Below are 14,403 nucleotides of genomic sequence, written 5' to 3'. Positions count from 1 at the left end.
GTGACAGAAAATGGCAGGAAGCTTCATGGACAGGTGTAACATCGAAAGCTACTTTTAACTTGGTTTTGAAATTGACTAGATTTCAAATTGACTGATCCCAGAAGAACTTGTAACTTCCAAACACAAATAGCCCTGTTTGTTTCATTTAAATATCTTTCATACCTTCTGTCATTAAGCCTCTGCCCGCCCACCCTCCCCCCAAAATAGGAGAAAGCCCTTTAAAAACCTCTCTGTAAGTAATTTTAACAGAGTAAAACACCATCCTTATAAAAATACCCTGGCATCTTTAATGTACACACAGAAAGTCTCATTCAAGAGATGCACACATCCATGCACACTTTATTCGATTTGTCTGCTTTGGGTAGATGTCAGGTTTATTTAATCCTGATGTATTTTTAACCTGTGCTTCCAATGGGTCTATTTCAAACACAAGGCTTACTCCACTAACCATCCTCTTCAACAGTGGGTTATGATTTGGTCTGAGTATTTTATGCAAACCTAATTTTTTTTTTTAATATGCTCAGACTTATCCCTAGCCAGACCTAGCTCAGGCCTTGGCTACACTGGTGCTTTACAGCACTGCAACTTTCTCGCTCAGGGGTGTGAAAAAACACCCCCCCTGAGCGCAAGTTACAGCACTGCAAAGTGCCAGTGTAAACAGTGCCCCAGCGCTCCCAGCACTGTAAGCTAATCCCCACAGGGAGGTGGAGTACCTGCAGCACTGGGAGAGCTCCTGAAGGCAGAGACCATGTATTTGGCTTATTACTACTTCAAGCCAGGACGTGCGACAGTCCCACCCAGCACCCTTAGTTCCAGCACTTATGCTTCCAAGCCAGCTCAGTGCACAACTTTACAGAGATGTCTCCAGAAATTGTTTTTTGCCTGTGTACAATCCAACCGCTAAACTGAACTAAATGGAGTCTCTGGGTGAGATTTTCAAGGGCATTTAAAACCCAGATCCTCAACGGTATTTAGGCTCCTAACTGCCACTGAAATCAATCAGAGTTAGGTGCCTAAATGGCTTAGCAGCACACGTCCCATTGACTTGCAATTAAACTTGTGCTAAACTCATGGAAATTCATATACAAATCCCACCTTCCATCTTTTTCTTGTCATGCTCTGGGACAAGCAGACTGGACGAATAAGAGAGGATCAACTCAACCCCTACTGCTGCATTGAAGAGTGTATCTATTCCTTCCCACCCTGCCCTCCTGGCACAATAAATCTAGACACTTTGAACCTATATTCTTTACCACAAGTGTTTTGTGTAGAGGTGAGAGCAAGGTATTAGGAGTCAGAACACCTGGGTTTGACTCCCAGTTTGGCTGTGTGACCATTAGAAGTCACAGCAGAGTATTCCAAGTTGAACTCCAGTGTCTGTACAATGCTTCAACCTCATCTGATGCAACACACAACAGAAGTGTGGCACAACACAACATGGCAGCTATTTCAGGAACCAAAAGAAACATGGAGCTTTGATTAATCATTCTTTAAAAGACTTGCATCTGACTAAGTGGGTATTCACCCACGAAAGCTCATGCTCCCAAACGTCTGTTAGTCTAATAGGTGCCACAGGACTCTTTGCTGCTTTTGCTTCATTCAGACAACTAAACCTCTCTTTAAATGGTATTTTAGCCCCATTCTAGAGACTGCCTTAGCAGTAACACGATGCCTGCGCTTCATTGCATTTAGTACAGGATTTTGCCTCCAGAAGGAGTTAAAACCAATAACCTGGAATTGTTAATGGGTAATAAATATGCTTCAAATTAAGGTAAAAAAAATATTGCAAACTCTGCATATGGGGATGTAGGGAATTCTCTGGTAGCCCCTAAAGGGAAGTCTAGCCCCCCTCCCACCCGAGCAAGCAATTTCATTCCCCGTCTGAGCTTTCCTCTAGTTACTCACTGACAATTCATCATCATATTCATCTTGATGACCTTCAGGGGCAGTGAATTCCGCATGCTGACTGCTCTGTAGCACCATTAGAAGAGTTTAAAATTACATCGAGTCCCTCATTAGAGGAACTCAGCTCTCAGCCCCTCTTCCTCAATAAAACCACTTAAAGAGAAATGAATCTAGGTGATTTGTTTCCCAGGACCCACTGCTGTAGCCATTCCACATTTTACATTTCATGAGAATGCCTACACAAAGGGACTAGTCTTGCTCGCAGGAGCTTATGTGCTGCTTAAAGGAAAATATCCTACTGTTTGGTTCTAAATATCTTGCACTCTAATTTCTGCACCCCCCCTCCCCCAAGCCATCATCCAAAGCCTTCCCCAAGGGCATTTGGGGATCTAACAGCTGTGATAATTCTCTAGACACACATCTGTCCTATAACTGTGCTCAGTGACTGTTACTTGCCTGGGATAGCTCAGGCACAGTAACAGTGCCTGTGCTGATGTTTTGATCCTGCCATTCAGGGATATGGCCAAATGGCCAGAAGACAGCACACGCCCCTTCCTATAAAGACAAAGCTTTGTGAGTGAGATATGGTGGCCCTTCTCCAACAGCAGAGGGAAGAGCTGTAGGTGAAAGTCCTATTGACCCAGCAGCCCTCCTTAGCTTTGTGCATAGTTTATGGCTCATCTTAACCACTCATGCAATAGCGATGCCACTGCACCCTTCTCCAGGGCCCCCGCAAAGACTCAAAGCTGGACAAGTTAGTTAGTTAGGGCAGCTGCAGTGGCAGTTATCCCCCCTGGAAACAGGCACCCAGGGAACAACTCTATGGAAAAAGCCAACCCAGTCTGTCTTTGTAACTTATTTATTTATGAAGTGTGAGGTAATGAAGAAAGTGCTAAATCCGACCACAGTGTTAACTCTAAAGTTTCTCAATAGGTCAGTTAGGAGGCAGACAGCTCACCGGCTGCTCTGTGTGTCTCTGCTGCAAAGTCGAGGGTCAGCCCCATCAGTGCCAAGGGAGATGAAGGCCACCTGTCCTACTCCCCTCCCCACATCCACTGGTTAGTATTCACAGAAGAGGGAGATTTGTGAGGAGGTGAGAGAAGACACTTGGCCAGCTGAACAAACGCCACTTCAGGGAGGGTCGCTGCAGGTCAGCAAACAGGAGTCCTGATCAGATCCCTTCTAAGAGGTGGCTTCTACCCACCTAGTAAAGACAAAGTAGCTCCAGGCAACAATTCGATCAGCCCTTGTCATCAGTCCTGGGCTACAGCTGGGATCTGAAGCAGCATCGCTCTTAGGAGCCTGCTTTTGGGGAATACGGGAAGTCAGCCACACAGAGTAATTTTCACCCTCATCCTCTGAGAGAGAGGGAGAGAGAAAGAGGGGAAAACCCCATTCAAAAGCCCATTATACTGCTTGAGGAGCTGGGCCCCAGATAACATCCCCCGCCCCAGGAATCTCTCACTTAATTCCCCAACAGTAAATCAGAACATAGGACCTGGACTCTCCTAGAAAGGCATTTCCCCCCCCAACACATACTCTCCACGCTGCAGCAGGGACAATGCACACACTCCCCAAAAAAGGTTTACAAAAAGACAAATCTTTAACAATACTCTTCAAAAAAGTTGTACAAAAATACAGTATTAAAAAAAGGGTCCTCCAGTATAAGACTCAGGCAGTTACAGCAGCAGTTCCTAGAACACAACCCTCAAGACAAGCTACTGTGTAAAGTGGTAAGAAAGTGAGGTACAGTCCATGTCAGTCTCGGTTCTTCTCCAGGGATAGGAGTTTATCCAGGCATCATCCCACCCCTGGGAGAAAAAGGATCTTTAACAGCAGCCCTGGCCCCTAGAGAAAAGCTTTCCCAATGCACTTCTAGGCGTTCCCCAGCTGTCACTGCTTCTAGAGAGATGGACCCAAACTGGACCACCAGATTGCAACCCCCTTGTATTCTGGATCTGAACACCCTGGCCTAGATTCTCTCGACTCAGTTGCAGTGGAGCAGGAGCCACTTAGGAATTCAATGGACTTCTTCTGGAGGGGATGTGTTGGGTACATGGGCTCAGTCCCCCCTGCTGCAGAATAGGATGGGGGATGTTGTGAAGGGTGGTGGTTGGGGAGGCGGGCCAGTACGAACCCCGAGGATGGGTCAGGGAAGGGACGGTGGAAGAGCACCACACCAGGGGAACCAGTGCTGGGGTTGGGTGGAACGACAGAAGTTGGGTCAAACTTAATAGGTCCATGGCAGCACCGGCCATGTTAACAATCCACCTAAAACTGTGTGTGTATGAAAGTAAATCCACAGAATAGCTGGATTCAGTGACAGGTCCTCTCTGTCTGACTGAGGATCCTGCCATCTCTAGGTTTGGGTTGTCCACTCAGGCCCCTAGTTTGGAAAAGGGCCTCAATTTGTAAGTGCCCAATTTCAGGCACCTGAAGCCCAGAGGCACTGAGGCAGCTCCTGTGGGCCTCAGCCGGCGTTGTTCCACATCTCTGTTCAGGTGGCTCAGCAGCTCTGGCAGTCAGGACGCAGGTGCTTCAAGTTGGACACCCTCAAAATGAGACACCCCGAACTCAATGGTCACTTTTGACAATTTCAGCCCAAGTGTCTTGCAAAATCCAGTGTCTACATTATTCCGGTGCCAACCTACCAGCGTCCCCAAAGGATGAGAGTTAACTCAGCCCACAGTTGGCAACTCCCTGCTCTGTTAAAGAAGGAACCCGAGACCAGACGTGAATAAGGGAGACAAAGAACCCACCCCCCCGCACAGTTTAAATTTCCTAGAATGCAAGCCATATTTGTGTGCGCTGGCTGCAGTGCATTCTGGGATCTGTAGTTTGGAGGGTTCACAATAACCAAAAATGTGCAAATCAATATTGGAAAGGTGTCAAGTTTTTGGTAGCTAACGTCCCTTGAGATGGGCGATTCGTTTCAGCAGCTGATGCTGTCTCAACTTCAGCTGCCTCTTCTCTGCAGCCATCCTCCTCTCTGCATTAACTAGCGACTGCAGGTACTCCGAAGCTTTGCTCAGGATCACCACTTTGGGGGTTTTGGGACAGTTAGCCAGACCGGGGACCTGATCCCTCAGTGCCAGGAAGCGTGAGCGGAGATCATTTCGCCGCTTGCGTTCTAAGTAGTTGTGGTTTTTCCTCTTGGCCATGTCCTCGCTATCTGAGCTTGGGGCGCTCCCGGGTTTCAGCAGGCAAGGCTCAGGCGATGAGCTCTCTGTGGCTTGCTCTGGGCTGCTCAGGGGCTCCTCCTTGATCTCCTTCTCTGAGGCCTCCTCCTGGGAGCAGGGGTCTGGTGGAGAGCGGGCAGCGTAGTTGTGCTGTTGCTGATGGATGGAGATGTGGAAGTGTTTCATGCAGGGGTCCAGGGGGTCTGCTCGCACGGTGATGGTGACCGGCTTCCTCATGCTGAGCGATTGTCTCTTCTCCACTGTCACCACATCAATCTCTTCACCCTCTGTTCAAAACAGACGCAAGCAAAACAACCCATCACTTGGAATCATTCATCTATTCCCTTCAGCTATCCCTTGCCCAGCCTCTTACAATGGGGCAATGACATGCCCAAAGAAAAAACTATGGTGCAGCACCATACCTGGTGCATGGTGCTCCAGTACCTCTTTACGTTCTGGAGATTAGACAGTCACCCTGCTAGGTTACACTTATCAGGAAGAGGATCATATTGCATGGATCCCAGTGCATTGCATAAAACAATTCTGATTGAGTTGGTCTTTCCCACATCACCTAATCTCAGTCATAGGACTGAGATTTCTCTCCTTAGCCTCAGGCTCTGCACCCTGGGATGTGGATTTTTTTTAGTGTTTCCCTTACACACCATGGGCAACACTCGTTAAGAACAAAGACCCAACAGGCAAGAAATTCCTGCTCCCCCAGCTCCTACAGCTGCACCAGTCCTCACCTCCCCCAGCAGAAAGGAGGGGAGCAAGAGCCTTAGCTGGCTGGGGACAGAGTTGAAGGATAAAGATCTTCCCCTTGCTCCTGCTTGTCGGGCTCTTTCATGGCCCATTGGAATTGTAAATGAGGGATCTGGGGGCTGAGTTGCCCTTTGTTCCTGTTCACTGCAGCTTCGCACTTTAGTGACTTGTTACTTTTCACAAGTTATAAATCCTATTCACCCCCCACCCTGGTATTCTCCTCTCCCCATTCAGCTGGGGGGGAGGGGAGGGGGAAGAGACAATCCTCCCCTCACAGTGGGGGAGGGGGGACATTTTGCCATCAGGTTCAATGAACCTCTAAGCCATCCACCATTTAACATTCCTCCCCTCACCACCTCCAAACACGTTCAGCCTTAAAGGGTCTGAGGGGAAAGGTTATCAAAGCTGTAAACACAGGGAAACAGACCCAACTCTAAAACTCCACTCGAGCCATCCCTGAATTATAGCGGCTACTATCAATTCACTCCCTGCCACTTTCCAAAGACACTCGGTCTTTCCCCAAGAGATTGGAAAGCTCAAATGCAAGCACATATCCCTTGGGCATGGCATTCCGACTGGCTTAGCAACACTTTGCATTAGCAATGCCTCTCACGCAATCAAAACACTGCACCAAGATGGGCATTGCCTCCATTTTACAGTTGGGGAAAACCGAGGCAGAGCTGTTTAATACACTTGCCCACGGTCACGCAGCTAGTCAATGAATAAGACCCTCAACACAGAGCGAAGCGCTAGGCTAGCAGACGGCGGAGGTCTGCCTCTTTTTGAACTCTGGCAACACTCATCATGCCAGTAGATTGTTAAATCAGAAGAGAGGCTGGGACCCAGGGCTCTTGAGTTCCAATCCTCTGCTCGCCGCATTAGACCACATTGTCTCCCATGCCCCCCTAATGCTAGAGAGATTATCCTTCAGGGGTCTTGCACCACTTGGTGATCAGCAGTCTAGAATTGGCTACCGTGGTTTTATTGTTTTAGGTGTGTCACACACACACACACACACAGAGCTATTTCCTGGTTGCTTTGTACCGTGCACTTCTTATGCCCTTTTTTGTCACAAACTTCCATTGTGCAGACAATAGTATCCTTTCCCCATTAATAAAAAAAAATCTGACTGGCTGGGCCCCTCCTCCCAGCCAGCTGGCCATTGGCTGCCTCAGCAGGCGCTTGGAATGTTGCCGCTGCAAAGTTACCCATCTCTCATTGGCCAATGCCCGAGTCACTCACCGAGGCCCCCCTCATTGTTTGCTACAATCTGTTGCTTTTTGTTCTGGGACCATGTGGCCAGGAGCATGTGCCCAAGGGGCCTGGATTCAGATCAGCTAAAGTGCAGGTCAGCGAAGTGGCAAGATTAAAGTAGAACTAATGAATGCAGTCGTCCCCCCGCCCCACTAATTGAGATTAAGCCTTTTAGAGCCTGCAGCCTCCTTACTATCTCCATCATCCTAATGTAATTAAATCTTAGTCCTAAAAGGTGCTGCTTGGCCCAGACAGCCTCATCCCTGGAATGAGTCATAACTAAATTACTCATCCCTGACTCAGTCAGACTCTAGTATTGAGGTCAAGATAATGAGGTGTCTAGCCCTGCACCCCAAGGCTGTGTCAGTACTTCCGTCATTCCCCCCCCCCCCTTCGTTTCAGAGGGCAGTCATTTAAATCTTGCCTGGAGTTTAGGTGTATTGAAATCACACCTCCTCCATCTGGTCACTTATAGGAGCCAAAAAAAAAATTTAGCTGATTGGGAGGATTTTTGCCTGCCATTAAGTGACAAATTTAAGACAAGGGCTTTAAAAATAAAATTGAATAGCATGTATTAAACTTCCAGCCCTACAGATCAAGGCTCACACTTCGTTTTGGTGGCTTGACACACCATCCCCTTGATCACTTTTCACTTTCAGTCTAGTATTTACACCAGTTTTCCTGAGACTGGATAGGACCCAGGAGACAGGGCCCTCTCCCCCCCCCCCACATACCAACCAGGGATGTCCCCAGAGACATGAACAATTGTTTTGTGACGGTCAAAGCCCATAAAGAGATTTTGCCTTTTGTCCTAGGAGGCCATCGGAGCCAGACTTTCCTTGCCAGGCTGCAAAGGGGAAACTGTCTGATCAGCTGAAACCTAGTGGTGGGGGAGCACCTCAGGCTGGGTGCTGTAAATCAAGCCGAAAGGACAGCAATATGGCTGCGATGGAAAGCATTACAAGAGGATCTAAAGCAAGCTGCAAACTTCCCCATGCAGCTTCCAGGCTCAGAGAGCGGTTCCCCAGAGGAACCCAGCGCCGTCTCCTAGCAGGAGGGAAAGATTAAAAATAAAAAAGCCAGCAGATTTCTGGAATCTGAGGTCCCTCCAGGGTCACCCCCTCCCTGCAATGTGCAGGGGTTTCCCCCAAGCAAAAATCCTAGAGGGGAAGAGACCGTTCAGCTTCCCTTTGTTCTTGTCCGTGGGCTTTCCACGAGCTTGGAGTCACAACAAAAGGAGGCTGGGCTTCCAGAGAGCCGTTCCCAGACTGTTTACCAACACATGTGTAAACGGGAGAGCCACCAGCACGGCGGGTTTGCAGGGCTGGAGAAAGCAGAAAGTTCACGGGGTTGCTGGGAACCAGCCCACACCTTGATTTAAAGCAAGGGAGCTTGTGGGTTTTTTTTTTAATCCCTTACCAGAATCGCATTGCCGCTCGGGCCCGGAGGCAGGGGGGTGTTTGTTCTCAGCCAGGGGGCAGGGGAAGACGGCAGCAGGATCCACGCACTCGCTCACCGAGTTGTTGAACCCGAAGTCCTGGGCAAAGGAGGGCTTGTGCGGATTAACCCTTTGCGTGCCCGTGGAGAGTTTCTCGGTCATCACTTTCTCCAGCCTCTCCCGGGCGGAGAAGCCGCTCCACATGCAGTCCTGGAGAACGAAGGCGCTCAGGTTCCCGAAGATCTCCCCGGTGTCGATCAGATACTCCGGCTCCTCCCCGGCCAGGCAGCAGTGGGAGAGCCAGTCGGACCTTTCCCCTGCCCCGGGGCAACAGGCTTTCGCCCCCGCGCTGCACAGGGGCGACATGGGGGGAGTAGGCACCAGCTCGAATTTCTTCCAGATGTCTTCGCTGGGGGCGGTGGATCGGTAGAAATCCTCCTCGGAGTCATGGTCATAGAAGTAATGCTGGTAAGAGTCGAACTCCATCGCTGGAGGGGGCCGCCTGGGGATCCCAAAGTGCAGTGTCAGCATCGGGGTGTGTGGAGGGGGAGAAGAGATAAGCCCCCCCCCGCCCCAAGCCAGGCGGTTAAACACCCCAACCTCAGGTCAGCCTCTGAACCGTGGCCACCCCACGCCCCCCAAAAACTCTCATTACGGGGCGTTCGCGGCATCTTCCCATGTGTGATCACATCCCCACTGAACGCACCCACCAAGGGGTCCCAACCGCCCCAACACACACACAGGGACCGCGCCCACTAGAGACCCCCAAGCCCTAAATCGGAGACCCCCACGCGCGGAGCTGCTCCCACTCACCCGCCGTCCAGCGGCCCCCCCACGCACGTGGGGCGCGTAAGTTACAAACGGGTCGGTCCCCACTACCCGGCTTGGAGCAGGGCAGAGGCGCTGGGGGGAACCGCGCTGCCTCTAAGTTTCCCAGGGTCACCCAACTACAGCCCCTGAAGGGGGGGGGCGGTAAATCAGCCCCAGGGCCCCACCCCCTAGAATCACCTTTCCCCCGCGTCCTGCTCTTGCGCCAAGCGGGCGGCTCGCTCTGGCTACAACCTGCACCCCCGGGGCCGCTTCCCACGATCGCAGCAACCGAGCTGAGAGTCGGGTGCATTGTTCCCCCACCGCCTTATATCCCGTCTGCAGCGGATGGCCCCACCCCCGGCAAGCGGACCCCCAACCAGGGGACTATGATTTGCATAATAGGCGGAGCGAGTCCTTGTAAATCACCTCGGTGTTCCGCCCAGCTCTGCTGTTCCTGCTGCCCCTCCCTCTTGGCCCTGGTAATGGCACAGCAGAGCAGCTGACTGTCCAAAGCACTGGCCGGCCGTGGGGGTCCCACCGCAGCCCACTTCCCAAGGGAGCAGCCAGCAGTATCAAGGAGTGTTTGCTCACAGGCACTGTAAGGCCAATTGAATCTTCCCTGCAGTAAAAAACACACCCAAAGTGCTGCTCCTGCCTGTAAGCTCCACTGGCTAAACTGTTAGTTCAGGTAGATTTAGGACAACTGTGGATGGGAGAGAAGCCCTGAGTCCTACTCCTAGCTCTGGTACTGATTCAGCGTTGACCTATCTGTGATTCTACTTCCCCTGTGTGCTAACATTGCTTGTCTTTGTAAAACATCTGATCTGGGGGGGTGCTGAACACCTGCAAAACAAAAGCAACTTTTGAGAAACATTTTTTTCACCCAGGTTAGCCTGTAGTTTAGCAGCTGATACTGTGGGAGTGGTGGATTATATCTGTTAGAGGAGTGTGTTCAGCGTATACTCACTTTTCTGCAAAGTTATTTGCCTGACTTACTCGTGAGTTGATTATTTATATTGTACTTACAGGTCCCAGCTGAGAGCTGGGTGCTGTTTGTGCTAGGGGTTGTACACGCACATAGCCTATGTCTGTGACGGAGCCTATGTCAGGCTGGAGTATAAAAACAAAACACCCCTGCCCAATTAACCCATCCTGACAACCTCCCCCCACCCCCATGTGTTCAAGGAAGCGGCATTCCTACAGTGGCAAAAATTTCTAGGACAGCATAGGAAAGGGACGCTTATTACGCTACTTACTTACTTACTATGGCTACACTGCGGAGCCTATGCTGTAGTAATAGAGCTTGCAAACGACACCATTTTAATATTTTTATTACTTCTCGTTATTATGCTGTATCTGTATTAGTCTGTCTTGTTTGACTGTGTCATGTGTATTTGTTAAATAGGTAAAACCGTAAAAAGGTTTAAAAATACAAGGTAGATGTTTGGTTGTTTTGATATCAGAGGCTGTTGGATGTAGCATGTAATTGAAGAAACAAACACATAGGATTACAGTAGTAAGAGAGGAAAGGCCTATTCGAGGCATTAAGTTTCTCCCATGAATACAAAGATGGAGTTTGAAAATTCCCAGGCAAATCTCTTGGTGGAATGCTGTGCACGGAGCATATATTGATTTGTTCTTGAACTACTAAAGAATACTTTGGTACAACACGCTCCAGCTGTCACTTGCACCCTCTTCCCTAGTTGTGGACTGACATGCTTGGAAGGCTTCTGCTTTACGTGCATTCAGCCTTTTAGAGAATACTCTTATTTCCACTAAAGAACTAAATTTCTTTGCAAATGCAGCTAATGTCCTGTAATGAAGATGAACTAGTGTCCAAGAACTCTCAGTGCTTCCGGAGTGGGAGGTGAAAGGAGGATGGTGCAGTGGTTAGAGCACTATGCATGAGCCCAGATCCTCATAGGCTTGTTGGCATCTAGCTCCCACTGATTTCTGAGCCTGAGCCTCTGGCGTATGTCTACATCATCATGGGGATAAAAATCCTGCAGCTGGTCCAGGGCAGCTAACTTGGGCTCCAAGGCTTTTATCCCCACGTGGACATACCTTTTGTGCCTCAGTTCTTTATCAGCAAAATAGCAATGATCCCTACCTCTCAGGGGTGCTGTGGGGATCAAATATTTTAAAAGATTATAAGGCGCTCAGATAGTCTGATAAGAGGGGCCATATAAATCTATACCTAAGACAGGCAGAAAAATGATCACCTACTCAAGGGAATACAGAGAGAGTGGGTACTGCTCGCAGCTGATCTCAGCTACTTTATATTGTGCTAATCAACTTTCATTATTTTTCACAGAGCAACAGGCAGGTACTCAAATGGCCCATACCAGATCAAGACCCCACACTGACTCCAGAACCGATTTACAATAGCATCTACATGGAATACAACTGAATGAACCACCTCCCACCCCAAGCTTCTTATTGGATCAGAATCTCTGATTTATCCTAGCCAGGACTACAGTATTAAGAAGCGCCACCATCTGGCGACTAGCTGAAATTGCACCCCCCCAAAAAAAATTCCTCTTTTGTAACCGAAGTTACATAAGGTTAATTAAAAAGTTGGTTACACAAAAAAGGAAGTGGATGTTACCAAAGATCTATTTTCACTTAATTCTAAATGTCAGGTTGAGATGGGATGGAAACTCAGGGTTGGCTTAAAGAATAACATTGACAAGAGGAAGAAGGGGAAAGAAAAAAGAAACTTCATTGGAGGGGTAAATAAGATTTTTAGTTTAAGTAAACATAGCAGCTTTCTTGCTTCTGGACCTCCAAAGTGGACAGGGACTTGCTGAAACCATCCCTAACAGCTGCCCACTTCTGGAGTGCATCAGCCAGGAGCTCAGCTGACACAAACACCCTACAGAACAGGAGTAGGAGGGAAATATTTTGCTAAACGTTGGACAAACTGCTACAAATATGAAAACTGCCAAGAGATCTTTAAACATCCAGGGAGAGCAGACAGAACCTGGAATGTTAAAGTCTCACACTGGCAGGCTCTCAGCAGACATGCTCTGGAAAGATGAAGGCTGAGCCGTACCAGAAAGATCTTAATCTGAATTAGCACATTGGGCCAAATTCATTCAAGGCCCATATATATAGATATATATACAAAACCTCCAGTATTCTAGCCCCAGATCACCACAATATAATAGGAAGCATTCGAATGCTGTATTAGATTTTTATAAGGGACATTGTCTCATTCATTGTCTTGATAATTGGCAGAAGTATTTATATCTATCCACCAGTGCAGTATCTAGTCTAAGCAATGAGAAGTTTAAAGTTAGGCAGATTAAACAGTCTCAAGAAATTGAGGAATATTTAAGGCTTAAAGAAAGTGATTGTGATCCAACGTGGAAGGGAAAAGCCCTTTGAGATTCAATAACGTTATCGGTTACAGGATCTTCATTTAGGATGTTGGTTAGGAAGGAAACTGGCATTGCATTTGGGGGTTGACAGGCTAAGCATTGCAATTCAATATACCAGCAAGTCTCCCTGGGGACGCTCATAACATTGTCACAAAATAGGAACTAAATCTACTTTGGCTGTGCCTACAATTGGTGTTTTTCTTCAGCTTTCTCATTGGCGCAGTAGGTGATGGTGGGAGTGCTGTTACATACAGGACACCAGTATTTTAATCACTGTGGGTAAGATCCTGACAGCTCCGCTTAATTCAGTAAAGCTCTGTCCATTTACAGCAGCTGCGGATCTGGCCCTAGGCTCACTGCAGAGAGAGGACACTGGTGGGCCATCTGCCTACACCCTAGCATTGGTGTTGCAGGAGTGCTGCAGACAGAGTCTAGCTAGCAAATGCAGGTCAGCCTCTCTCCCTTTCAAATCTTTCCATCATTTGCTCCACAATTTCCTCTTTATTCATGAACAGGAGGGGGGCTGGGAGTGCAAAGAGTTAATTTGACTCCAGAACAAAAGCCTGGGCTAACAGATTGAAGGGGAGGCAATTCGCCAACCCCTCTGACTGCAGCACAAATATTTGCATCATTGCTCCTTAATTGCTTCCTCAAGGTCTGGAATGGGGAGCCTTCATTTGAATGGCTTCACCTTTTTAAGCAGAACAGTTTAGCAGGAGAAGACAGGCCTCCAGGCAACACCCCCCACCAGAAGCATCAGGGGGATTTATAATTTATGAGCTGCCGGTGGTGTTCCTGGGGAGGCCTATATGAGAGAGCAGTTGGCAGAGATTCACCCACCAGCATCATCTGGTAAATTTCACACCATCAAAGACTACAGGTCTGTCGCATCTTACATGCATTTAACATGCGCAATTTCAGCTTTACATGGTCAGCAAAAACAAAACAAAAAACAAAAAGAGAAAAATCACAATTTTAATACTGTACCTGTAGTGCGGGCGATTGCGCCCGCCATTCCACTCAATGTAATTTTGACTAGACGCGATTTTCGCTTTACGCGCTGACTGCGGAACGTAACCCCAGCGTAAGATGCGCCAGACCTGTACTCTAAAGCTTGGGAATGCACAAGGCTACAATCCAGGGTCTGAAAACAGGATCATGCAATGGAAAGAGTCAGGCATCTTCAACTCCAGGCATCCCTACCTGCGCCAGTTATAACAATTGGTCGTCTTCGCTGGGACAGGGCCGTTCTAGGGGCTTGGACGACCTCAGCTCCCATCCGTTTCTGCAGAACTTATTTAATTTTAAACGTTGCTGTTCTGGCTGTGGAGATAAGCCCTGCCAGCTGTGCATGGACAAGGTGTCGCCGGCTGGAGACCCCCTGACACAACAGCTCCGGGAAGTGTGAAGTGCACCCCCTCCTCTCAGTAAGGGCTGAGGTGACAGCTTGAAGGCAGATGTTAACTTTCTTGCTGCTGATCATTTTAGCAGAAGCACCCAAGAGAATGTGACTCACGTTATTGTCGAGAGCAGTGGCAGCTATTGGGGGGCACTGAGGGAAAGCCGGGGGCCAGGAGGAAGGAACAATACTGGTCTTGGATCAAGCCTAGACAGCTTGATTCAAAGCCCTGTGGAGTCAGTGGGAGTCTTGCCACTGACTTCATTGGCTTTG

General features: G+C 48.7%; 1 protein-coding gene and 1 long non-coding RNA gene across 3 annotated transcripts; one reads left to right on the top strand and one right to left on the bottom strand.

Moving 5' to 3' along the window:
• Nucleotides 1–2,742: 2,742 nt before the first annotated feature.
• Nucleotides 2,743–9,672, bottom strand: MYCL (MYCL proto-oncogene, bHLH transcription factor). Of its 2 annotated transcripts, none has more exons than XM_039511904.1 (3): nt 9,547–9,672; nt 8,520–9,040; nt 2,743–5,371 (listed from the first exon to the last, which is right to left on the bottom strand). In XM_039511904.1, the coding sequence occupies exons 2-3, from the start codon at nt 9,022–9,024 to the stop codon at nt 4,809–4,811; spliced, it is 1,068 nt and encodes a 355-aa protein (XP_039367838.1). In that variant the 5' UTR covers nt 9,025–9,040; nt 9,547–9,672; the 3' UTR covers nt 2,743–4,808. The 2 variants fall into 2 exon arrangements, with proteins under 2 accessions (XP_039367838.1, XP_039367839.1); XM_039511905.1 differs by lacking the exon at nt 9,547–9,672 and adding an exon at nt 9,352–9,483.
• LOC120389377 lies at nt 7,129–8,178 on the top strand. Its single transcript, XR_005590896.1, has 2 exons — nt 7,129–7,194; nt 7,916–8,178. It is a non-coding gene; the product is annotated as an uncharacterized LOC120389377 (long non-coding RNA).
• Nucleotides 9,673–14,403: the final 4,731 nt, after the last annotated feature.

Source organism: Mauremys reevesii, linkage group 23 (assembly GCF_016161935.1).
Source record: "Mauremys reevesii isolate NIE-2019 linkage group 23, ASM1616193v1, whole genome shotgun sequence".
Classification (NCBI taxonomy): domain Eukaryota; kingdom Metazoa; phylum Chordata; order Testudines; family Geoemydidae; genus Mauremys; species Mauremys reevesii.
Note: the sequence above shows the minus strand (reverse complement) of the source record. Positions and strands in the feature narration are given on the sequence as shown.

What these genes read in the sequence shown, in the direction of transcription:
- MYCL (XM_039511904.1), bottom strand. Translation starts at nt 9,024, where the DNA reads ATGGAGTTCGACTCTTACCAGCATTACTTCTATGACCATGACTCCGAG. An exon ending in CGAGCGGCAATGCGATTCTG is followed by an intron (nt 5,372 to 8,519) that starts GTAAGGGATTAA and finishes TGTTTTGAACAG; the next exon opens with AGGGTGAAGAGATTGATGTG.